This window comes from Microcaecilia unicolor, chromosome 5, assembly GCF_901765095.1.
Source record: "Microcaecilia unicolor chromosome 5, aMicUni1.1, whole genome shotgun sequence".
In the NCBI taxonomy this organism is placed as follows: Eukaryota; Metazoa; Chordata; class Amphibia; order Gymnophiona; family Siphonopidae; genus Microcaecilia; species Microcaecilia unicolor.
Window position 1 is genome coordinate 110,599,024 of NC_044035.1, and position 24,589 is coordinate 110,623,612.

At 46.4% G+C, this 24,589-nt stretch overlaps 1 protein-coding gene across 5 annotated transcripts in view; it reads left to right on the plus strand.

Moving 5' to 3' along the window:
- Positions 1 to 24,589, plus strand: part of RASSF4 (Ras association domain family member 4) — a 116,757-nt gene that overhangs the window by 71,815 nt on the left and 20,353 nt on the right. For 4 of the 5 annotated variants that reach the window (XM_030203180.1, XM_030203182.1, XM_030203183.1 and 1 more), the window contains 3 exons: positions 15,287 to 15,435; positions 16,022 to 16,098; positions 20,695 to 20,849. In XM_030203180.1, the coding sequence (XP_030059040.1) occupies positions 15,287 to 15,435; positions 16,022 to 16,098; positions 20,695 to 20,849 (381 nt within the window). The remainder of the gene's footprint in view (positions 1 to 15,286; positions 15,436 to 16,021; positions 16,099 to 20,694; positions 20,850 to 24,589) is intronic. The other variant, XM_030203184.1, reaches the window with a different exon arrangement.

Sequence of the window (24,589 nt, forward strand, 5' to 3'; positions counted from 1 at the left end):
CTGAGTCTTGCCCTTCCAATCCATGCTCCTTTGTCACCTGGCCCCTCCATTTTTCCCTATCCAGCATTTCCCCTCTCTGCCTGAGGCCTGCCCTGCAATCCATATCCATCCATGGCCATCTGTCCCCTCCATTCATCCCTATCCAGCAATTCCCCTCTCCCTGAGTCCTGCCCTTCCAATCCATGCCCATCCATGCTCATCTGTCACCTGGCCCATCCATTTTCCCTATCCAGCAATTGCCCTCTCTCCCTGAGGCCTGCCCTGCAATCCATATCCATCCATGCCCATCTGTCCCCTCTATTCATCCCTATCCAGCAATTTCCCTCTCTCCCTGAGTCCTGCCCTCCCAATCCATGCCCATCCATGCTCCTCTGTCACCTGGCCCCTCCATTCATCCCTTTCCAGCAACTGCCCTCTCTCCCTGAGCCCTGCCCTGCCCTCCCAATCCATGCCCATCCATGCTCCTCTGTCCCCTGCCGCCTCCATTCATCCTTTTCCAGCAAGTCCCCTGTCTCCCTTCCATGACCCCCCCTTGCATCCATGCTCCTCTCTCTCTCTCATGTCCCAGCCTGGCCCGCCCTCTTCTTCCCCCCCCCCCCCCCTTCGCATCCATGCTGTCGTTTCTCCCCTGCCCTCCCGCTCCCATTGTTGTACTTTAGTGGCCACCCTCTTCTCTCCCCCCAACATGGGTTGTTTTTTTTTTTTTTATTGTTTTTAAATTTACCTCCGTTGCGGTTCCGGCAGCGAAGCGTCAGGGAAGTAGGCGGTGCTCCCGACGTCTAGGTTTCCCTTCGCTGTGTTCCGCCTTCTTTTGACGTCATCCTTGACGTCAGAAGAAGGCGGAACACAGCGAAGGGAAGGCTAGACGTCGAGAGCGCCGCCTCCTTCCCTGACGCTTCGCTGCCGAGCGTTGCGATTGGTTGAGTGTCATTGCTCCGCCCTCGACGTCATCACGTTTGACGCGTGGGCGGGGCAGACACAATGCGATCTCACCCCCTTCACTTAGAATGTTGGCTAACTAACAGAGGCTTCATTAGAACGTTGGAGGTGCGTTTTATATAGAGAGATAAGGAAAAATGGTCTCCATTGTTGTCTTACTTTAAAGAAGTAAAATGAGAAGTGTTCCTTCTTTTTTTTCATCCTATTGCTGATTGACTATCAATTGTGATATATGCATGAATCATACTTTATCTTAAATCCTCAGGTTGTTTTGTTTGGGGTTTTTTCTCCCTCTTCTCCTTTGTCATCTTTAAGCTCCCAACGTTAAATCTAAACTTTACATTTCATTGCGTTGCATTGTATTGTATTACAATTGCTGTTATCTGTTATTATTCTTTGCAACAAAATTAATAAAAATACTAAGACTAAAAAGAAATTCTTATGCTTCCTGATTTGTTTTTTTGCATAATCAAGTAATTGTAGCATTTGATTTACAAGGTCACAGGTCCAGATTTCCAGCACTTCCTCTTTGGCGCACAGATTGTGTAAGAGGACATAGCACATAGGAAAAGGGTGTTTTCTTTCATTTCCTCTTGCTAGATTTTGTGAATGACAATAAATATATGTAATATTATACAATAATCCTATTTATTATAAGTAATAAACATGTCAGCAATAAATAGGAAACTCATCAATCCAGAGTTAGGATGGGAGGTACATGATGTGTTTGATACAATTCTGATTCTTTCAATGGTGTAAGGTGGGTATCTATGTTTACAGTGTTTATAAAGAAGAAATGAGACTGAGAGAGCTAGAAAACATGTGATATAGCTTTAGCTGCATTCATTTACAAATGATTTGCAGTTAACAGAAAAATGTCCTTCAAATAAAGAATTTGAAATTTTGAACCGTCTGTTTTTCTCTCTGATATTTTTACTTTTTATTTATATTTTCAAGAGAAAAAAGCAATAATAGGGAAAGCAATTATACAAAATGAAATTCTCTAGGGCCCTTTGTGATGGGGCCCTTTTACTAAAACTTAGCACGTACTAACGGACATTAGTGTGCACGAAATGCACATCCTATTTTATACCTATGGGCCATGTGGTACTTAGTGCATGCTAAGCTTTAGTAAAAGGGCCCCTATGTTCTTCCTGATTTTACATCAGACCCCAAACTAAGGGGGAACAGATAAATGAACAATAACAGGGAAAATCAAAGGGAAACAAAAATCAGCAAGGCATAGAAGTGGACAAACTTGACCATTAATTGATTGAGCAGTTATAGTAACATAGTAAATGACGGCAGAAAAAGACCTGCATGGTCCATCCAGTCTGCCCTACAAGATAAACTCATATGCGCTACTTTTTGTGTATACCTTACCTTGATTTGTACCTGTCCTTTTCAGGGCACAGACCGTGTAAGTCTGCCCAGCACTATCCCCGCCTCCCAACCACCAGCCCCGCCTCCCACCACCGGCTCTGGCACAGACCGTATAAGTCTGCCCAGCACTATCCCCGCCTCCCGCCACCGGCTCTGCCACCCAATCTCGGCTAAGCTCCTTAGGATCCATTCCTTCTGAACAGGATTCCTTTATGTTTATCCCACGCGTGTTTGAATTCTGTTACCGTTTTCATTTTTACCACCTCCCGCGGGAGGGCATTCCAAGCATCCACTACTCTCTCCGTGAAAAAATACATCCTGACATTTATGGATCCCGGGATGCCAGCATGCTCTTTAATATGTACAAAAGCCCAAAATTGCTGTGGATTTAGAAAACATACGGCCTGGTATTCTTTGGCATTTCTCCAATAGCAGATGGCACTCTCGAGATAAGTGACACTAACCAGGGCAATGTCCTGGATTTTCAGTGGCATTATCTAGCTCAGTGATTCTTAAACCTTTCCTGGGGAAACCACCAGCCAGTTGGGTTTTCAGGATATCCCTAATGAATGTGCATATGAGAGATTTGCATATAATGATGGTGACAATAGGTTTGAGAACCATTGATCTAAATAATGATACTGGAAAGCTCTACAAACTGCCCTAGCACTAACAGTCCAGGACGGTGCTTAGGCAGAGCCCAGGATTGCCTGGAGACCGGTAATATTCAGCTCTACTATCTGGGTAACCTTCCAGATAACATAGGACACCATCTCCTAACTTATCTGGAGGTTTCCTTTCTGAATAAGCTGCCAGAACCCTTATCCACACCCTTGTCGCCTCTCACTTGGACTATTGCAATTTACTTCTCACTGGTCTTCCGCTCAGCCATCTCTCTCCTCTCCAATCTGTCCAAAATTCTGCGGCACGACTTGTTTTCCGCCAGAACCGTTATACCCACACTAGCCCGCTCCTCAAGTCACTTCACTGGCTCCCTGTCCGCTTCCGCATTCAGTTTAAACTTCTCGTACTGACCTTTAAATGCATCCACTCTGCAGCCCCCCCATTACCTCTCCGCTCTCATCTCTCCCTACATTCCTCCCCGTGAACCTCGCTCACTGGACAAGTCTCTCGTCGTCCTCCTTCTCCTCCACTGCTAACTCCAGGCTTCGCTCCTTTTCTCTCGCAGCACCTTATGCCTGGAATAGACTTCCTGCACCTATACATCTAGCTCCATCTCTACCTGTTTTCAAATCTATGCAGAAAACCCACCTTTTCACTGCTGCTTTTAGCTCCTAGCCACAATTGCCCTCCCCTTGTCCCTTTCTCCCTTCTCACCCATTACTTCCCTCACCCGTAACTGTCTTGTCTGTCTGTATTATTTAGATTGTAAGCTCTTTTGAGCGGGGACTGTCTCTTTGTATCAGGTGTTCAGCGCTGCGTGCGTCTGGTAGCGCTATACAAATGCTAATAATAATAATAGCAGCAATGGATATCTCCATGATCTGACTAACTCCTGGCTCTGTCCATTACAAACAGATATTCAACACCACCTGATATTCAGATATTGATGCTGAATATCCAGGTACAGAGCACAACAGCATAGATGACTCAAAAATGGCAGACAATGCTTCAGTTGGTCTAAATGTTTGTTATGAAGCAAACAAGACTCGACACAGCTGTGTTTCAGCCAACAGGGCCTGCATCAGGGGGTCTCTTAAATTGTATTGAAATGTCCACTTGGAATGATGTCTATAATCAATATGAGATAAACAAGCAGCACATAAAGTGTTCCGAGCGCTAAAGCAAGTGAGATCTCACACGAGCTATTTGGCTGCAAGCGAAGACTCGTTAGTGGTTTTTCGTTCTCACTTGAAGTTACCATACACTACGCTCTTCCATCATTTTTTGGTACGCTTTTGTTTGTTGTGCTCCAGCAGGTATGGCTTGTTGACAGTTGTTTCAAATAAGGTCACTTAAGTGCTCTTGTTGATCACTGGTCCTGTTCTCTGGAACTCCCTTCCGGAAGAGATTAGATTGAAGAAGAGTCTCTTGTGTTTCAGGAAGCAGATTAAAACTCGCTTGTTTAGGATAGCATTTGGAAATACTTGTGATAGTTTGTTGTTGAGTATCCAAGGTGTGTTTGCAGGTGTGAATGGGTGAGTGTTTGGCCTCTGTTTTGTAATCAATTTATATATTTTATGATCTGTTTTTATTGATTATTATTTGCTTTTTAAATATTTCATATATTGTTTGAGACCTACCTAGAACTGTGGATGGGCAGGCTAAGTGTTTTATATCTAATAAACATAAGTAAGTACATTCACACTGCTTCCTGTACAGATTAGCACGGCTGAATATACATACTAAGTTAATTGCAAGTGCTGATGCCTAACTTAAGACAATGACTGTACTAGATGAATGTTGATCCAGTGGTTTCTAAAAGTTTTATTTTGAATTATGAGAAAATCACAAGCTCTATTTTTAGCAAAGCATTCTTTCTAAGGCAAAAAGTTTTAAATATTGTTGTAAATCTGTTACTGTGTATTCTCTTAACTGTCTTGTTTGTGTCTTGTATCTAATTAATAACTATGGGCATAGTTTACAGCATTAGACAGATGCCACTTTTTAAATTTAATATTTATGGTTAGCACTGAATATACATATTGGCTGTTGACCACTGTTGGCTTAATCCATTTAGTTTAGGCCTGCTGTTCAGGGTTTATTAATTACCTGTATTATCTGTATAGAGCAGAACTTTTCATTCTTTTTGTGGCCGTGACCCCATGATTGTGGTTAAATAGAACTGGAGGGGCAGAATAATGATGCACCTATGGAGGGTCCACCCACATTGTGAACTCAAATGCAGGTTTTGTTCCCCTATTTGAGTTCCCAACCCATGGTTTGGGAAGCTCTAGCATAGAGGCTGAATATTGGTTCTATATGGACAGTTTAGTTGTGCCACCTTCACTCTGCTCTTTCTCCTCCCCTTCAGCATGTCAGGCAGATTTTTGACCTGAACTATTCATAGAGCCTTTCAAAATACATGGATAGGAAAGTTCTATATTTCTCAGCTGCCATTAAGCATGTAAGAAGCAATTCTATAAATTGGTGTCTCCATTTAAGTGCACCAGAGTGCTGAGCTGTTCTACTTTGGCATCCAGGAGCGTTCCAGCTTGACTCTGAAGTGCAGTCTTGTTCCATCTCTGCTGTGCCAGCCACTGCTTCTGGAGTCCGGGTGTAGGAGCTTGCTTTGCCCCCTTTCTGATATCACATGCAGCACTATTTAAACTTAGCGCCTAGCAGCGCACCATCACTTGATACGTCATCTAAGGTGCAAGCCAAAGGTGCGCTGCTTTGCACAGCGATTGAGCAGCGACTTATATGAAGACCTAGTATTTGGTTTTGTGAAGTGGTGTTACCGATGATCATGTGTTTTGCTAAGGTGGATGGTTTAAATACCATTCCTGTATTTATTTCTTCTAGGCCTGATTTTGTTAAGAAACTTAATGATGTGCACAGGCCTTGAGTTTTGCTGCCAATACCAGTCATGAAATCTAAATCACTGCCACAGGTGCTGTAGGTAAAAAAAGAGATTTGATATTTGTGATTGGATTATTTATAAGAGTTTGAATTTTTTTATGTTTAACTGAAACTTGGTTGGTGGAAAGGGACAGTGTTTCTCTTAATCAACTTTGTCCAACAGGTTATACTTTAATATGCCTCGTAAATTTAAAAGGGGAGGGGGACTTGTGTTAATTTACCGTACTGATTTACGTCAAATATATTTTAGAATCAAGATACAAATTACCAAATGGTCACATTCCAATTTTCATCCAAAATATAACCAAATATAAATGACAGTGTTTTCCAAGAAATTCCCCTTCCCCCGCCACTCCCCCCTCTTCCCCTGCTGTAAATCCAAATACTGTCATAAATCCGCAACTTAATGTCACACTGCATCAATTAAATGGTAAACGTATTAAGAAATGCATACCATACCCATTTAATATTTACACAGATTTCTGTTAGTTTTGTAAACATAGAATGTCTGGTTGAATAAAAAGAAACCAAATGATCTGGGATTCGTATTCTCATAGTATATTGTCCTCCTAATGCTGAGTATATTATGCATTTATAGATATCCTTTCTAACCTATGTATGGATAGTGATAGGTTTTTAGTCTTGGGAGATATTAATATACCTGTTGCTCAGACCTAAGAATGGCATGCATGCTTTGTTTTTAGAAACAATGGGAAATTTGGGTTTTATTCAAGTAGTTCATTTTCCTACTCATTCGCAGGGCAACATTTTGGATCTGGTTTTTGTTTCTCAAAATTTAAAGTACTGCCTGGGTATCTTATTATCTGATTGACACTGGCTGCCTATCTCTTCAAGAATTTATTTTAAAATATATTTGGTTTTTAAAGCTCTGTTTTGAATTTATCTGAATATCTTTCTGATGAGTTAGTTAAGCAATAACATTTTTCTTATCCTCTTCTCAGCACTGTTTGTTACAACTTCTTCACTCCAAATTGTTAAGCTGCCTACTACAAGAAAAAAAGCTTTTAGCTACATAAGACCCTTATTATGGAACGCATTACCATCCAATGTTAGTGACATGGCTAGCAACTTTGGCTTTCACAAGGTGTTGAAAACTTGGATTTTCGAAACTTGCTTCTGTTAGGTTATGGAACCTATTGTTAAATTCTAATACTAATACTGTATCTTATTTTATTGTAACTGTATGATCATTTTGTATTTTGAAGTGTTTTATCGTACATCACTTTAACACAATTGTATTAAGCGGTATATCAAATTAATAAATCTAATCCAATGTGCTGGGCGCCATTTCTATATTGAAGGTGCCATTATAAAATAGTAGCGTAAGAGAGAGACTATATAGGTGGGTATTGAGAACACACATATCTCCCCATAGAGCATGTCGAGCGGGGTTTGCTGCAAGCGGGGCATGTCCGAAATGTAACCACAGATTGGCTACTCTGGGGCATATGTTCTGGAGTTGCCAGTATATAGAACATTTCTGGCGAAGGGTGGTAAGGGGGATGGACCGATTTATGGAACTGCACCTTTCTCTGGGATCCTTTATTATTATTTAACATTTTTAAATATACAGCGGATCCCCCGGAGGGATTTAAAGCATTTGCAAGGATGGCAGTAGATTTTGGAATAACTACTATTTTACAGTTTTGGAGACTTAAAGAAGAGCCCCCTATGCAGGTGTGGCGGTCACAGCTAGTAAAGCAAATGCGAGTAGATAGATGTGGAGTAACTGATATGGAAAGCACCCTGAGCCAGATGTTCCAGGCACAGTGGGAGCCCATGTGGGTCACTCTCCCATCTAGAGGGAGAAGTTCCTTGTTAAATGAATATTTACGCTTAGGATGGGCGAGGATTGTTTGCAAGAACGGGGGCATATCAGTAATTAAGCCCTGAAATGCACTTAGCTTAGGCCTATACACCTTGCTGTTACATTTTGTGATTGTGGGTTACTGTGGAAGGCACTATCACTCACTCACTTAATCAAATATAGAGACACAGGTTTGTGTTGATACTGTAGTAGCAGGGACAGGAATTGGGTAGGGGAGGGGAAAGGAAGGGAGAAAACACACAAAAACTCATAAGTGTACATGTTCTTATCTAATGCTAGAATGATGACATACTGATTTGACGATTTGGTATGATGGTTGTGTAATTTGGTGTTATCCTTCCAATAAAATATTTAAACATAAAATAGTAGCGTAAGTTGGCATGGGCATGCCAACCCTTTACAACTATGTCAGTGACAGGTGTAAATGGGCATACCTACATGCACCAAGTGATGCACATTACTGATAGTAAGTTACGCTGTTAAGCTGTTTTAATGTGTGTTGTCTTGACTTTGTAAATAGCTTGCTGTGCCGTAGTATAAGAACATAAGAGTAGCCATACTGGGTCAGAACAATGGTCCATCTAGCCCAGTATCCTGCCTCCCAACAGTGGCCAAGTTCCTGGCAGAAACCCAATTAGTAGCAACATTCCATGCTACCAATCCCAGGGCAAGCAGTGGCTTCCCGCATGTCCATCTCAATAACGGACTAAGTATTGCTATTTGAATATTTTACTGTTGAAATTGCTTATTTGCATTTGTCTGGGGTTATACTTGCTATATACCAATATCCCAATCTCAGACCACTTGAAAGTCTTAGGCATAACAGTTGACTGCAACCTAACGCTAGAAAGCCAAGCTAAGAACACGACCAAGAAAATGTGCCATACTATGTGGAAGCTCAAACGTATAAAACCTTACTTTCCCAGGGATTCATTCAGCAACATGATCCAAACCATGGTGCTAACCCATGTAGACTACTGCAATAGTATTTACATAGGCTGCAAAGATCAAATCATAAGAAAACTACAGACGGCACAAAACACGGCTGCCAGACTCATCTTCGGAAAAACACGCTTCGAATGCGTGAAACCCCTCCTAAGAAGCTTACATTGGCTTCCTATTAATGCTCGCATAACATTCAAAATATGCACAATAGTCCACAGAATCATCTACGGACTCACACCAGATTATATGACTGAACTTATCGATCTACCAATAAGAAACGTGACGAGAACAGCAAGAACCTGCCTAACCATTCACTACCCCAATTGCAAAGGTATAAAATACAAATCTTCACATGCCGCAAGCCTCTCGTTTATAGGCACACAACTTTGGAACTCACTACTCAAAGACCTGAAACTCACAGAAAACTACCTACAATTCAGAAAAAAACTGAAAACACACATCTTTTCAAGAAGTCTTTCCCCCCCACCCCCGGATCTGCCTAATCCCACACCACCTTACATCACGAAAAGTTCAGAAATGGAAAACAATAATATTAACCGCTCTCACAATGTGCTAATATATCAACCTACGTGTTTATTGTACTTCTGTATTATGTACTAGACTTCTAAAAATCTAAGTTTTGTAACCGCCTTTTCCATATCATCATGCTGATCAATCCATAGACTGGTGGGTTGTGTCCATCTAGCAGCAGGTGGAGATAAAGAGCAATCCTTTTGCCTCCCTATATGTGGTCATGTGCTGCCGGAAACTCCTCAGTATGTTCTCTATCTCAGCAGGTGGTGGTCACACACAGCAGCAGCTCTGGCTAGGTCTCCAAGCCTAATCTTTAGGTTTTGTTGAGTACCTGGAGTTGAGGGCTCTTCTTGAGCAAGTGCAAACCTGGTGGCGCCAGGTCCCTCCTTTTCTCCCCCCTCCCGCTGGCTCCGTTAAAAAAAAAAAAAAAAATTTTTGGACGTCCTTAAGGGCGTTTATTTCGACGTTTATTTAAACGTTTATTGCAGCTACTCACTAGGACACCAGGTCGTTACAGCTCGGAGCGAGAAGCAGGTAATTTTTACCTTTTTATAGCGGGCAGGGGGTTCCCCGATTGATCTCCACGTGGCCTATGGCGTCGGAGGGCGAGGGCGCAAAGAATCGCTCCCCGGACCGCGTGTGCGCTTCTAGCGGGGATGCGGGGGTTTTAAAGTCCGATTCGCCCTTGTTGGGTGTCAGTTTGGAGGCCGGTCAGTGTCCCGGGTCTTCCTCCGGCGCGGCTGTTTTTCCCGCCATAAACGCCCATCCCCCGCTGCTCGCCTCCGCCATCTTGGCCGGCCACTCTGCTCGGACGGCTTCTTCTTGGGCCGCCCTTGAGCTGGGAGACGTTCATGCCATGGCCGCCCTTGATTTGGGCGACGGCAAAAAAGCGGCTAAAGTTAAGCGCCGTTCTTCCCGCGCGGCTCCTTCGCGGAGTGTCGCGCCGGACGCCATCTTGGATGCACAGCATGTTGCTCCCCCGCTCTTGCGAGCGCCGGTTGAGGGTGCGTCTAGGGCTGTGGCCCAGGCTACTGAAATACACAGTCTGGGGGGTTTCTCCCCCGAGTTTATTTTGCTGCTGCATCAGGCCTTCCTTATGCAAAACGCTGCCCCTTCTCCCTTGTCCGATAACGGGGTTGAGGCCCCCGGAAGTAAACGCCCTCGGTTGGATTCCCAGGCCTTAGAGGACGCTGTTTCCTCTGATGTAGATGAGGGCAGCGTATCTGAGTTCTCCCAACGGTCCTTTGGGGATTCCTTGGAGGAGACGGGTTCCCGCTCGGATGGAGCGGATGACCCCTCTGCAGCGTGGATCTTTCGCTCAGAGGATTTGCCCAACCTGTTCCTGCAGGCCATGAGCATTTTGAAGATTTCCTCGCCAGAGGACGTCTCTCCCTCAGCCCCTGTTGGCTCTGCCATTATGCTGGGGACGAAGCGCCCGCCTAGAACCTTCCACGTGCATGATGCCATGCACACCTTAATTTCGGCTCAATGGGATGTCCCGGAAGCGAGCCTCAAAGTGGCTAGGGCTATGTCCCGCCTCTATCCTTTGCCTGAAAGTGAACGTGAGGCCTTTATTTGGCCTACCGTGGATTCTTTAATCACTGCGGTGACTAAGAAAACGGCGTTGCCGGTGGAAGGTGGCACGGCCCTAAAGGACGCCCAAGACAAGATTGGAAGCGGCTTTAAGGTCGTCCTTCGAGGCGGCTGCCTTAAGTTTGCAGGCCTCAGTTTGCGGCTCCTATGTGGCCAGGGCGTGCCTGACGATGGTGCAGCGGGCTTCCCCCTCGGATCCTTCCTTGAGGGCTGACTGGCCGGCCCTGGAATCGGGCTTGGCTTATTTGGCAGACTTACTGTATGATGTCTTGAGAGCCTCGGCTAAAGGTATGGCTCAGACAGTCTCTGCGCGGCGCTGGCTTTGGCTGAAACATTGGTCTGCGGACCACGCCTCTAAGTCCCGCCTGGCTAAGTTGCCTTTTAAAGGCAAGCTGCTCTTTGGGGTCGAGCTGGACAAAATCGTGACCGATCTCGGCACGTCTAAGGGCAAGAGGTTACCAGAGGTCAGGGCTCGGGCCAGTGCTCGCCCCGGTATCTCCAGAGGACGGTTTCAGGAAGCCCGTCGGTACCGCCCGGGCAAGTCGGGCTCCTGTGCCCCCTCTTCCTTCAAAAGGAACTTCTCCCCCAAGCAGCATTCCTTTCGCAGAGACCGCCGTCCCGGAGGTACGCCCTCCGGTCCTCCCCCAGGGTCTCGTACCCAATGACGGGGCCCTGGTCCATGGCCCAGTGCAGATTGGAGGACGCCTGTCCTCGTTTCTGGGCGAGTGGACCAGGGTAACTTCAGACACTTGGGTTCTGGAAGTCATCAGAGACGGCTACAAGTTAGAGTTCTGCCGACCCTTAAGAGACGGGTTTGTACTCTCTCCCTGCAAGTCTCCGGTCAAAGCTGTGGCAGTGCAGCAGACCTTGGACAACCTGATACGCCTGGGTGCGGACGTTCCGGTGCCAGAAAATCAGATTGGCAAGGGACGTTACTCCATTTACTTTGTGGTACCAAAGAAAGGAGGTTCTGTCCGGCCTATCCTCGACCTCAAAGGGGTCAATCGGGCCTTGAAAGTCCGGCACTTTCGCATGGAGACTCTCCGCTCTGTTATAGCGGCAGTGAAGGCAGGGGAGTTCTTGGCTTCCTTGGACATCAAGGAAGCGTACCTGCATATTCCCATCTGGCCTCCTCATCAACGCTTTCTGCGTTTTGCAGTCCTGGGCCGACACTTTCAGTTCAGAGCCCTCCCTTTCGGGTTGGCTACTGCTCCGCGGACCTTCTCCAAAGTAATGGTGGTCATCGCGGCCTTCCTGCGAAAGGAAGGAGTACAAGTCCATCCTTATCTGGACGACTGGTTGATCCGAGCCCCCTCTTATACAGAGTGCGGCAAAGCTGTGGACCGGGTGGTTGCTCTTTTGAGCTCCCTGGGGTGGATCATCAACTGGGAGAAGAGCCAGCTGCGCCCGACTCAGTCCCTGGAGTATCTGGGAGTTCGATTCGACACCCAAGTGGGCAGAGTGTTCCTGCCAGACAATCGGATTGTCAAACTTCAGGCTCAGGTGGACCAGTTCCTAGTAGCCTCTCCTCTTCGGGCTTGGGACTATGTGCAGCTGTTGGGCTCTATGACGGCCACGATGGAAGTAGTGCCCTGGGCCAGGGCTCATATGAGACCACTACAACACTCTCTGCTGCAGCGCTGGACTCCGATGTCGGAGGATTATGCTGTGCGCCTTCCCTTGGACCCAGCAGTGCGCAAGGCGCTGAGCTGGTGGCTGCAGACAGACAAGTTGTCTGCAGGAATGCCTCTGGTGACCCCGGAGTGGATTGTCGTCACGACGGACGCCTCTTTGTCGGGCTGGGGAGCCCACTGCTTGGGAAGGACAGCGCAGGGGCTCTGGTCTCCTGCAGAGGCAAAGTGGTCTATCAACCTCCTGGAACTCAGAGCCATTCGGTTGGCGCTTTTGGAGTTCATCCCGGTACTGGCGTTGAAGCCAGTACGGGTCCTGTCGGACAATGCCACGGCTGTGGCCTATGTCAACCGCCAGGGAGGTACCAAGAGCGCCCCTCTAGCCAAGGAGGCCATGAATCTATGCCAGTGGGCGGAAGCGAACCTGGAACAGCTGTCAGCGGCCCACATTGCCGGAGTCATGAATGTCAAGGCGGACTTTCTCAGTCGCCATACCTTGGATCCCGGAGAGTGGCAGCTATCTGCTCAGGCGTTCTTGGACATCACGAAGCGCTGGGGCCAGCCGAGCCTAGATCTGATGGCGTCATCGGCCAATTGCCAAGTGCCGCGCTTTTTCAGCAGAGGACGGGACCCTCGATCCCTGGGAGTAGATGCTCTTCTCCAACAGTGGCCGACACAGGAGCTTCTCTATGTGTTTCTGCCCTGGCCCATGTTGGGCAGGGTGCTAGACCGGGTGACAAAGCATCTGGGCCGGATAATCCTGGTGGGTCCGGACTGGCCCAGACGTCCCTGGTATGCGGACTTGATCAGGCTCAGTGGACGATCCTCTGCGGCTGCCAGTGGAGCAGGGCCTGTTGCATCAGGGTTCCGTGGTGATGGAGGATCCCTCCCCCTTTGGTCTTACGGCCTGGCTATTGAGCGGCAGCGTCTGAGAAAGAAGGGCTTCTCAGACAAAGTCATCGCCACTATGCTGAGAGCGAGGAAGCGCTCTACTTCTACTGCTTACGCCAGGGTTTGGCGTACCTTTGCAGCGTGGTGTGAAGCAGGCTCACTTTCTCCCTTCACTGCTCCAATTTCTTCAGTGTTGGCATTCCTGCAAGAAGGTCTGGAGAAAGGCCTGTCGCTCAGTTCCCTTAAAGTCCAGGTAGCGGCTCTGGCTTGCTTCAGGGGCCGCCTGAAGGGTGCTTCCCTGGCTTCGCAGCCAGATGTGGTGTGCTTTCTCAAGGGAGTTAATCACCTGTGCCCTCCTCTGCACTCAGTGGTGCCTGTGTGGAATCTGAACCTGGTGCTAAGAGCCTTGCAGAAGCCGCCTTTTGAACCCTTGTCAAGGGCATCTCTGAAAGACCTGACGTTGAAAGCAGTCTTTTTGGTGGCTATCACTTCAGCCAGAAGAGTTTCCGAGCTCCAGGCACTCTCATGTCGAGAGCCCTTTCTGCAGTTCACGGAGGCAGGAGTGTCTATTCGCACAGTGCCTTCCTTCCTGCCCAAGATTGTTTCTCGCTTCCATGTGAATCAGCAGCTCTGTCTCCCTTCCTTTCGTAGGGAGGACTACCCAGAGGAATACTGTGCTCTCAAATATCTGGATGTGAGACGAGTCATCATCAGATACTTGGAAGTGACCAATGATTTCCGGAAGTCGGATCATCTGTCCTGTTTGCAGGTCCTCGTAAGGGTCTGCAGGCTGCTAAGCCTACAGTGGCAAGATGGGTCAAGGAAGCCATTGCAGCAGCTTATGTGGCCGCGGGGAAGGTGCCGCCTATCCAGCTGAAGGCTCACTCCACTAGAGCTCAGGCGGCCTCGATGGCAGAGGCCGGGTCCGTCTCCTTGGAAGAGATTTGCAAGGCGGCAACTTGGGCATCGGCCCATACCTTCTCCAGGCATTACCGCTTGACTGTGGCTGCTCGGGCGGAGGCCCGGTTTGGAGCTTCAGTGTTGCGGTCAGGGATTTTTATGTCCCACCCTGGGTGAGTACTGCTTCGGTACATCCCACCAGTCTATGGATTGATCAGCATGATGATATGGAAGGTAAAATTATGTATCATACCTGATAATTTTCTATCCATTAATCATAGCTGATCAATCCATAGTCCCTCCCAGAAATCTGTATTGTTTATATTCTGGTTGCATTTCAGGTTCAAGTTAGTCTTCAGTTCCTGTTCAGGAGGACTTCGTGTTCAAGTTTTTCAATGGATTCTTCAAGAGTTGAGACGAATTTGTGTTACAGTGAGCTGCTGCATTCCTCTCCCCTCCGTTTTACGGGGCTGGATTGAGACTTAAATTCTGCCGGCGCTCCCTGCCGCTTCGTGCGGCAGTAGGGCAGCTTTGTACCCCTCCCGCTTCGGCGGAGTTAGGGTCAGTCAGCTCCTCCCGTGGTTGCGGTTGCAGGATAAGCCAGATCCCCCCGCATCGGCGGGGTGGTGTCCCTCCCCCGCTCCGCGGGGATGAGCTGGACGGATTCCCCTCCCCCACTTATGTGGGGATGAGCTGGGTTAATTCCCCTCCCCCGTTTCGGCGGTGGTGAGCTGGGCAGAGTGTCCCTTTGTGGGTGTAATTCTCTAAGTGCTGAGTCCTGCGGATGGAGCTTGGATATCGACATACTGAGGAGTTTCCGGCAGCACATGACCACATATAGGGAGGCAAAAGGATTGCTCTCTATCTCCATCAGTCTATGGATTGATCAGCTATGATTAATGGAAAGAAAATTATCAGGTATGATACATAATTTTACCTTAAGCCACATTGAACCTGGCATACAGTGGGAAAATGTGGGATACAAATGCAATAAATAAATATATATACCGCTTTGAGTGAATTTTTTCAAAAGGCAGTAAATAAATCCTAATAAATAAATGATTTATTACATTGATAGGAAGAAGGTGAGCTAATAATTGAAGGTCTTCTGAACATCTCATGGGGGCTAAAACGGCCTATCAGGCTTCAGATGCAGGATGATAATGAAAGAATTTGGCTTCCTTCCTCTGGACAGTGGAAGGCTGACCAATCTGGATTTTTGAACAGGTGAGCAAAAAGTAGTTCACCTGATACGAAAGAGACCAAAAAATGTTCTTTAATAATATGTTTTTGTAGTTTAATTTGTTTTTAAATACCAGTTCTGTTTCTGATAACACTACTCAGATGCACATATGGGACAATTCTGTGAACTGGCACATATAGGCCACTCACCGCAGTAGAAAATAGAAAATTATTTTCTACCACTGGAAAACAGCGCATGCCAACTTCGGAATTACTTCCGGGTGCCTGCACTACCCCGGCAGTAGTTCCAATTTGCCGTGCACTATCTGTGTGTTAGCCCTACTACTGCGTAGTAAAAAGACCCCTTAGTGCATCTGGGCGCGCCAACTTATGCCTGAACCTTGGTGCCAAGATGCCATCATAGAATTGGCACTAAGCACACGGCATTGGGGTGCCTAAACAGAGGCACCAATTTGTAGAATTACTCCGATTTTTTTTGTCAGCCAGATACTACAATCTACATTGGATTTTACGGATCGTCTGCCTTGTTTCTTGAGACAAAAATGTATTATATTTATTTGGTAAAATATTATTATTTCCTCATATATAATCAAATGTTAATATTTTTCAGATGTGAAAGCAAGGACAGAGTGATGGAGTCTAATAATAATGCAGTAAACTCTGCAATAAGTCTAAAACCAGACATAAGTAAGTAGAATGCTCAAACTGGCTTAAACCAAAACGGATCACTTGTCAACATCCCTGCTTTTGCCCTATTCACTCCACCAATGTGCCCTGATCAAAATTTTGAACCGATTTTGGATTTTTGATTATTTCTGTATATTAAACCCCTTTCCCCAAAGTACAAGGTGATGCTTTGACAGAGAACAAAAATTCAGACATATAAACATGTCAACAACTTTTATACTGTTAAGCCATTATTTATCCCATCTAGTCTATAATGAAATCCAAACGGAGCTCCCTAACAGTAATAAACTTCACTTGCCTCATTCCTATAGCAGGGTTTAAACTAGACTGCAGCATAGATGGTTTTCATGTATTACTATATTGGCCTGAATATAAAACAGCCCCCTGCCATTTGGGCCAATATGACAGAGACCTCTTAGGGTGGCCAACAGTAACCTCTCTAAAATGCCACTGTTACCATCTCCCCTGCAGGATTTGGCAGACTGCCACTTCCTCTTGCCTTATTGGGCTTCTTGGTAATCTATGAACATGGAAATAATTTTAGAAGGCATTTTCACTTATTCAGTAGATTTTATAGTAACATAGTAAATGACTGCAGATAAAGACCTGTACGGTCCATCTAGTCTGCTCAACAAGATAAATTCATTTTACATGGTATGCGTTACTTTATATGTGTAACCGAGTTTGATTTGTCCTTGCCATTTTCAGGGCGTAGACCATAGAAGTCTGCCCATCACTGGTTTTGCTTCCCAATTACCAGCGTTGCCACCCAATCTCCGCTAAGATTCCATGGAGCCATTCCTTCTAAACAGGATTCCTTTGTGTTTAACCCATGCATGTTTGAATTTCATTACCGTTTTCATCACCACCACCTCCTGCGGGAGGGCATTCCATCTATCCATCACCCTCTCTGTGAAAAAAATACTTCCTGACATTACTCCTGAGTCTGCCCCCCTTCAACCCCAATTCATGTCCTCTAGTTCTACTGCCTTCCTGTCTCCGGAAAAGGTTTGTTTGTGGATTAATACCTTTCAAATATTTGAATGTCTATATCATGTCACCCTTGTTTCTCCTTTCCTCCAAGTTATACACGTTCAGGTCGGCAGAAAGATATCACTACTTTTATGCAGTCTGTGCATACAAGTTCCCAGGGGCATAATTTGGGTGGAGCAGGGGAAGAATTGTAGCGTACTTTACATACTATAAAATACACATGTACATGTATAAAGAGTGATGATATAACAGGCCACCTAGGTGCCTATTTCGGGCCCATTTTATAAAGACACATAGGTGTCCATGTGTCTGTATAAAATATTTGTGACAAAGTAGTAGAAATCAAGTCTAGATTGAGGAATGCAGGATGGGGTTGTGACTTTTGGGTGCCACTGTTTTGGCCTTCTGTTTGGACACTGGTGTTTGGGTGTCTAAGACTTATGGGCACCACGGCTGGCTGATAGGCACTATCCATGCTGCTCTACTCCCATCAGCTATACACTTGTGCCTGCAATTGGGCTGAGCCCAGTGGATCAGAAGCTGAGGTCTCTCACTTGCTGGGAAGTTGAACTCCTTATCATAGCCCACCAGCACAGCATGCACACAGGACTTAGACTCAGATTTAGAGTTGACCTCGCCAGCCCCTTTCTCTACCAGGTCCTCAATGAACCTCAGTGTGCGCAGGTCGGGGTCCTGTATAACGTACACCTTGGTGTTGGGCTCGGTGGTGAGTCAGTGGCGCAGGAAAAGTGCTGAGCAGAGGGTCAAGCTGAACAAGTGTTCTGACTGCATGCTTCCAAAGCCCAGGCGCGAGAAGTACTGCAGCAGCTTGGCCAGTAAGTGTTAGCTGTTGTTGCTGACGAAGAGCGTCATGTTGCTGTGCCAGTACAGTAGCTGCACCAATCTAGGGGCCTAGTAGGACCCACTCCCCTTCCCACGGAACACCATCACGCCCTGTATAGGCTGCAGCAGGACCTCAGCACCAAACCACACAGCCACCGGCAGCATGACACCGATGAGGAGCCCAGCACTGAGACCCCCACCACACCACCGCCTGTGCAGTTCTGCCATGTGGAAGCACTCGCCGTCCAAACTGAAGGATGCAAGACGTGCAGCAGAGGGATTTCTGATCGGCTGTACTTTCATTCGAGAGCTCTCAAGTCACTGGGTGTGGGAAGGTGCAGCAGAGGGATCCCTGACTGACAATGCTGTCATTCAGGAGCTCTCATCTGATGCTTCACCCCTGCAGTTCGCAGCGCAGGTTGTCTCTCTTCCCTGCTGACATCACTGGTGTAGGGGAGCGTTTCAGTGGTGGAGCTTCAGCAGCAGCAGTCTGGGAGGCGTGGAGGGGCATAATCGAACGGGGTGCCCAAGTTTTCCTGGGGCCGTCCTCGCAGGACGACCCCGCGAAGGGGCAGGGAAACCCGTATTATCGAAACGAAAGATGGGCGGCCATCTTTTGTTTCGATAATACGGTCGGGGATGCCGAAATCTCCACATTTAGGTCGATCTTAGAGATGGTCGTCCCCGATTTTTGGCAATAATGGAAACCGAGGACGCCCATCTCATAAACGAGAAAATCCAAGCCATTTGGTCCTGGGAGAAGCCAGCATTCGTAGTGCACTGGTCCCCCTCATATGCCAGGACACCAACCGGGCACCCTAGGGGGCACTGCAGTGGACTTCACAAATTGCTCCCAGGTGCATAGCTCCCTTACCTTGGGTGCTGAGCCCCCCAACCCCCCCCCCCCAAAAAAAAACCCCACTCCCCACAACTGTACACTACTACCATAGCCCTAAGGGGTGAAGGGGGGCACATACATGTGGGTACAGTGGGTTTGTGGTGGGTTTTGAGGGGCTCACCTTTACCACCACAAGTGTAACAGGTAGGGGCCCACCTGCCTGAAGTGCACTGCACCCACTAAGACTGCTCCAGGGACCTGCATACTGCTTTCATGGAGCTGGGTATAACATTTGAGGCTGGCAAAAAAAAAAAATAAGTTTGTTTTTTTTTAGGGTGGGAGGGGGTTGGTGACCACTGGAGGAGTAAGGGAAGGTCATCCCCAATTTCCTCCGATGGTCATCTGGTCAGTTCAGGCACCTTTTTAAGGCTTGGTCACAAGAAAAAATGGACCAAGTAAAGTCGGCCAAGTTTTCGTCAGGGACGCCCTTCTTTTTTCCATTATCAGCCGAGGATGCCCATGTGTTAGGCACGCCCCAGTCCCGCCTTCGCTACATTGCCGACACGCCCCCGTGAACTTTGGTCATCCCCGCGATGGAAAGCAGTTGAGGGTGCCCAAAATCGGCTTTCGATTATGACAATTTGGGTGCCCCTGAGAGAAGGACGCCCATCTCCTGATTTGTGTCGGAAGATGGACGCCCTTCTCTTTCAAAAATAAGCCTGAGAGTGGGCCTTCTGTGCTGGCAGTCAACGTCTGGGACAGTGGAGACGGAGCACACCTTGTTACAGTGTAAACCACAGGTTCTAGTGGAGTAAACTGCTGTGATGGCAGGACTTTTAGACACTGCCATTTGTGTGCTCTAAAGTCCAGCACCAATGTGTATAGGTTGGCGTCAAAAAGTCCTGCTTCAAGACAGGACAAAGCGGTACATGAGTGTGGGCCTGTGCTTGGAGGACTTGTGCATTATTCGGCTGGTGCAGGAGGAAGTAGATGCAGAATGAGGAGGAAGGGAAGATGAGATGATATGCTGGTCAACTGAGGGGGTGTGGTTACAGGGGAAGAAAAGATGTTGACCACCTTAGGGGTTAGAGAGACAAAGAGGAAATGTGGGCAAAATGGTGGGTAGAGGGGAAAAGGAAGATACTGGCAACCCGGGGGAGGGGAGGTTGAGAGGGGAAGGGGAGATGCAGGCCACTTAGGCAGAGAGAGAAGGGGAGATTCTGGCCACTTAGGGGGTTAGGGACAGGAAGGGGAAATGTTCAACTATGGGGAGGAAGGGAAGAGGAGATGAGATGCTGGTAAACTGAGGGAGGAGGTTAGAAGGGAAGGAAAGATCTTGAGCATCTTGAAGGGTAGCAAGATGAAGGGGACATTCTGGCAAAATAGGTGGGGTGTTAGAGGGGAAAGGAAGATGCTGGCTATTGGCGGTTAGGGAGAGGAAGGGGAGATAGAGGGGAAGGGAGATTCTGGCCACCTGGGGGGGAAGGGAAGGGGAAATGTTAGACTATAGGGAGGAGGGAAGAGGGAATGCTTAATTAAGGGTGGTATGGGGCCTTGGGTCACCCCTGGGGGGGGGGGGGTGCACAGCTGAAGGTTCTCTCTTCCAGGATCATCAGTTCACGCTACAGTACCTTAGCAGTGTGATGCAATCATGGGGCACCATGTTGAATAACTATAGAATACCTATGTAGGATGTTGTTGCAGGATTGTAAAACTAACAATGCTTTTCTTTAAAATGAGCTAAAACTGCTGCTTTCTTCAACTTTTAGGTGAAAGATAACATATCATGAAATATTTTACATCTTTGCTCTATTCATTCTCGGCAATTGATTTATATCATAATGGGCTCTTTCTGTATATGGCATTAGAGATTCCCTACCAACATACCAGTGCTAATTTTTATGCAACTTTCATTCACACAGCAGACTCCTGTGAAGAGGAGATTCCTCAGCTAATGCGAACAAAAAGTGATGCTAGTTTCATGGTACAAAGGAGAACTAATTCTCGCAGTTCTGGTGAAGTGCAAAAGATAAAACGTCACCGATTTTCAATTAATGGTCACTTCTATAATCACAAGGTAATTGATGCTGATGTGTTTGGCTGTTTGCATAAGCAGTTGACATAAAGACATGGGTGGCTATTACTACTAGATTACAAATAGTTTAGGAAGCATGTGTGTGAGTTATAATCCTTTCTGTCTTCCCAGAGGAGCAGGTTATGCTTTTATGAACTGCCTTTGACCATAAAGAGGGTAACTTTACAACCGAAAATCACTGTGGAGAGGCAGGAAGTGATCCTGTGGCCAGGACCTGCCCGTCAGGTGATGTAATATCCACTCACACTGAGGATGTGTCTCCAGGAGGGAAGAGTTAAGATGGCCATAGTAGTTGGAGATTCGATCATTAGATGTGTAGATAGCTGAGTGACTGGTGAACATGAGAATCGCTTAGTCACTTGTCTGCCTAGTGCAAAGGTGGTGGACCTCGCACATCATATAGATAAGATTTTAGAAAGTGCTGGGGAGGAGCCTGCTGTCTTGGTACATGTGGGTACCAATGACATAGGAAAGTGTGGGAGGTTCTGGAAGCCAATTTAGGTTCTTGCGTATAAAGCTCCAGAACATGCAGGGTAACATTTTCAGAAATGCTCCCCATTCCATACACACAGGGCTCAAGAGACAGGCAGAGCTCTGGAGTCTCAATGCGTGGATGAGGCGGGGAGAAGGGGCTTAGATTTGTTAGGAACTGGGCAATATTCTAGGGAAGGGCCTATTCCGGAAAGATAGGTTCCACCTTAACCAGAGTGGAACCAAGCTGTTGGCATCAACATTTCAAAAGGATATACAGTAGCTTTTAAACTAGAAACCAGTGGAAGGCTGACAGTTGCTCAAAAGTGCATGATTTGAAACAAGGTATCTTTAAAAGATATCACCAAAATAGGGATGATGGGGCATCCCAATAGCGAGGTTCAGTAGAGACCATAGCAGACCTGGTGTCTTCTAAATAAAGAGCAGACAGATTTTCAAGGTTGTAAATTATCATTGTCTACTGCTGAGCAATTTGTAAATAGGAGCAACAAACATTGTTTCAAATGCCAGAAACTTAAGAAATAAGATGGGAGAGTTAGAATATATTGCACTAAATAAAAGATAGATATAATAGGCATCTCTGAGACCTGGTGGATACACGATAACCAATGGGACACTGTCATACAAGGGTACAAATTATATCGCAGTGATAGGGTGGATCGAATTGGTGGAGGAGTAACATATGTTAAGAAGGGCTTTGAATTGAATAGACTTATTTTTTTCTTCAGGGCACAAAACACATCTTGGAATCCCAATGGATAGAAATTCCATGTGTAAAGAGGAAAAGGATAGTGATATGAGTTTACTATCGTCCACCTGGCCAGGATGAACAGACAGATTCAAAAATATTATCAGAAATTAGGGAGGCTAACAAACTGGTAACACAATAATAATTGGTGATTTCAATTACCCTAATATTGACTGGGTAAATGTAACATCAGGGCAGCTAAGGAAGTAAACTTCCTTGATGGAATAAAGGATTGCTTTTTGGAGCAGCTGGTTCAGGAACCAAAGAAAGGGGGGACAATTTTAGACGTAGTCCTTAGTGGAGCGTATGATCTGGTGCAAGAAGTAATGGTGTTGGGGCCACTTGATAACGGTGAGCATAACATGATCAGTATGGGCGTAGTTTGTTTCATTTGGGGGGGAGGGGGGCCTTTGCACATTAGTATATTCATTTGCAAACATACATTATAGTTATTTTAAAAAACACACACACCAGACTAAAACATGGACTATGAAGACAGCATATCAAAACAGTGAAGATATATTTATTTTTTAACTGAAATGAGCCAGCACCATGGGAAATTTCTCTCATTATGCCCCTTCTCACATTTACGTGAATTAGCAAGGGGCGAGTACACTTACCCTCTCTCCCTAGACCCGATACCAGCTCTCTCTCCCTCCTTACCAGCAACTCCACATACCATGCCACATGGATAGGAAAAAATACCACCCCCCTGCCACTCCAAACAGGCAGGCAGCATTTCTTTTTTCCTAGGGCAATCCACAGGCAGCACTCTCCACCCCCAACTACAGGCAACAATTTTTTCCTACTCTCCTCCCCTAGAGGCAACACTTACCCCTCAGTCATAACTTTTTTCCTCTTGGCCCCCTCCACTGACAGCACTTACTGTGTTGGCAGTCTGCTGCCTAAGGCGAGAATAGCATCCCCCCAGGCACCCAAAAGAGAGGGACCCCTGAAACCTCTGATCAGGAAGGATGGTGAGGAGGTCCCCTCATTCTAAACACTAGTCAGGCAGTTGTCCCAAGGAAAAAAAGAATGCAGTTTATATTCCCAAGCCATACAAAAAAAAAAAAAAAAAACTGCCATCACTGGTTATACTCCACAAAAATTATTTGAGTTAAATTATGTTGCCTGGAGCTCCAGTATAAATAAAATACTGACCCCTGACTTTACAATGTCACAGTGTTAAATGCAAGCATATATTCTGCATCCACAGGGAACCTTCCTCATGCAACAATGGGTGCAGAGCTGAACTGGAGTATTTCCCCATAGAATTCACCATACAAAAAAAATAAATCTGATTCTGGTTTCTTCTCAGTATCAGCAACATAATCCGTCTCCAGTTGCAGACATACTGGACCCAATATTCATCCGCCAGTAGTGAGTGTTTGCTGACCACTTCCAGCTTTATTCACAGATATTCAGTACCAGGTCATGCCTAGCATTGAATATCCAGGCATACGCGGCCAGATAAAACATTGCTGGTTTAGTGTGATATCCAGCATTTAACTGGCTAGGATGAACTGCATAAAGATGGGGACTGTGTTTTATGCAGTTATCCTAACCAGTTAAATGTTTTATCCTCCTCCAAGGCCATTCTTATATCTCTTACCCCATGTCTTATTGCCTCTCTTTCACCATCTTTTTAACCCCATTTCCACCCATGCAACCCCTTCAGAGACCCATCCCTTTCCTCCTTTTTCAATGTCTCTCATACTTTCTTCAGTCTTCCAGGTCATTCACATTATGTCTCAATCTTTGCCTATGTCATAAGTACATACGTACATCCCCTTTTCTTGTCCCTCTTCTCTTATCCCTCATTTCACACCCTCACTCATTTTCCCAACCCATCATTATACCCCCATTCATACCTAAAACTGCCAAGTATTCACTGTCCCTTAAAAATTCTCACTCTTTCCTATCCATAATTCCCTGCTCTGCTCCCCAGCACTCTCCCATTCAATCACCAAGTTCCAGTCATCTTCTGCTTTGTTCCTCTTTTCCCCCCACACCCTAGTCATATCCATCTTCTGATATCCCCCCTTTTAGTCATCTTTGCTCTATTCCCATTCTCCCCCCCCCCCATCCAGTTTCTGCTCTGTTCCCCCTCCCCTCCACCCTAGCCCCATCCACCTTCTGCTCCTTCCCTCTCCCACATACACATCCTAGTCCCATCCATCTTCTTCTTCCAGTACCTCCTATCTATTTGACTTTTTTCTCTGTGTCCACTGTTATTCTGTCTGTCTCCCTATCTCTCCTGTTTATTACCTCTCTTTTGTGTCCCTGTCCCTTTTCCCTCCATGTTAAGTATCTGCCGTATGTGCCCCATCCCTCCCCCTGTCCCTGTATTTCTCCCCCTTCTTTCTCTCTTTCTCCTGAACTCCCACCCCAAGTTCAGCATTTCTCAATCTTCTCTCCCCTGTCCCATCCCCATAGTAGTGCATCTCGCACTCCCCCTCCGCAGCCAGCATTTTTCGCAATC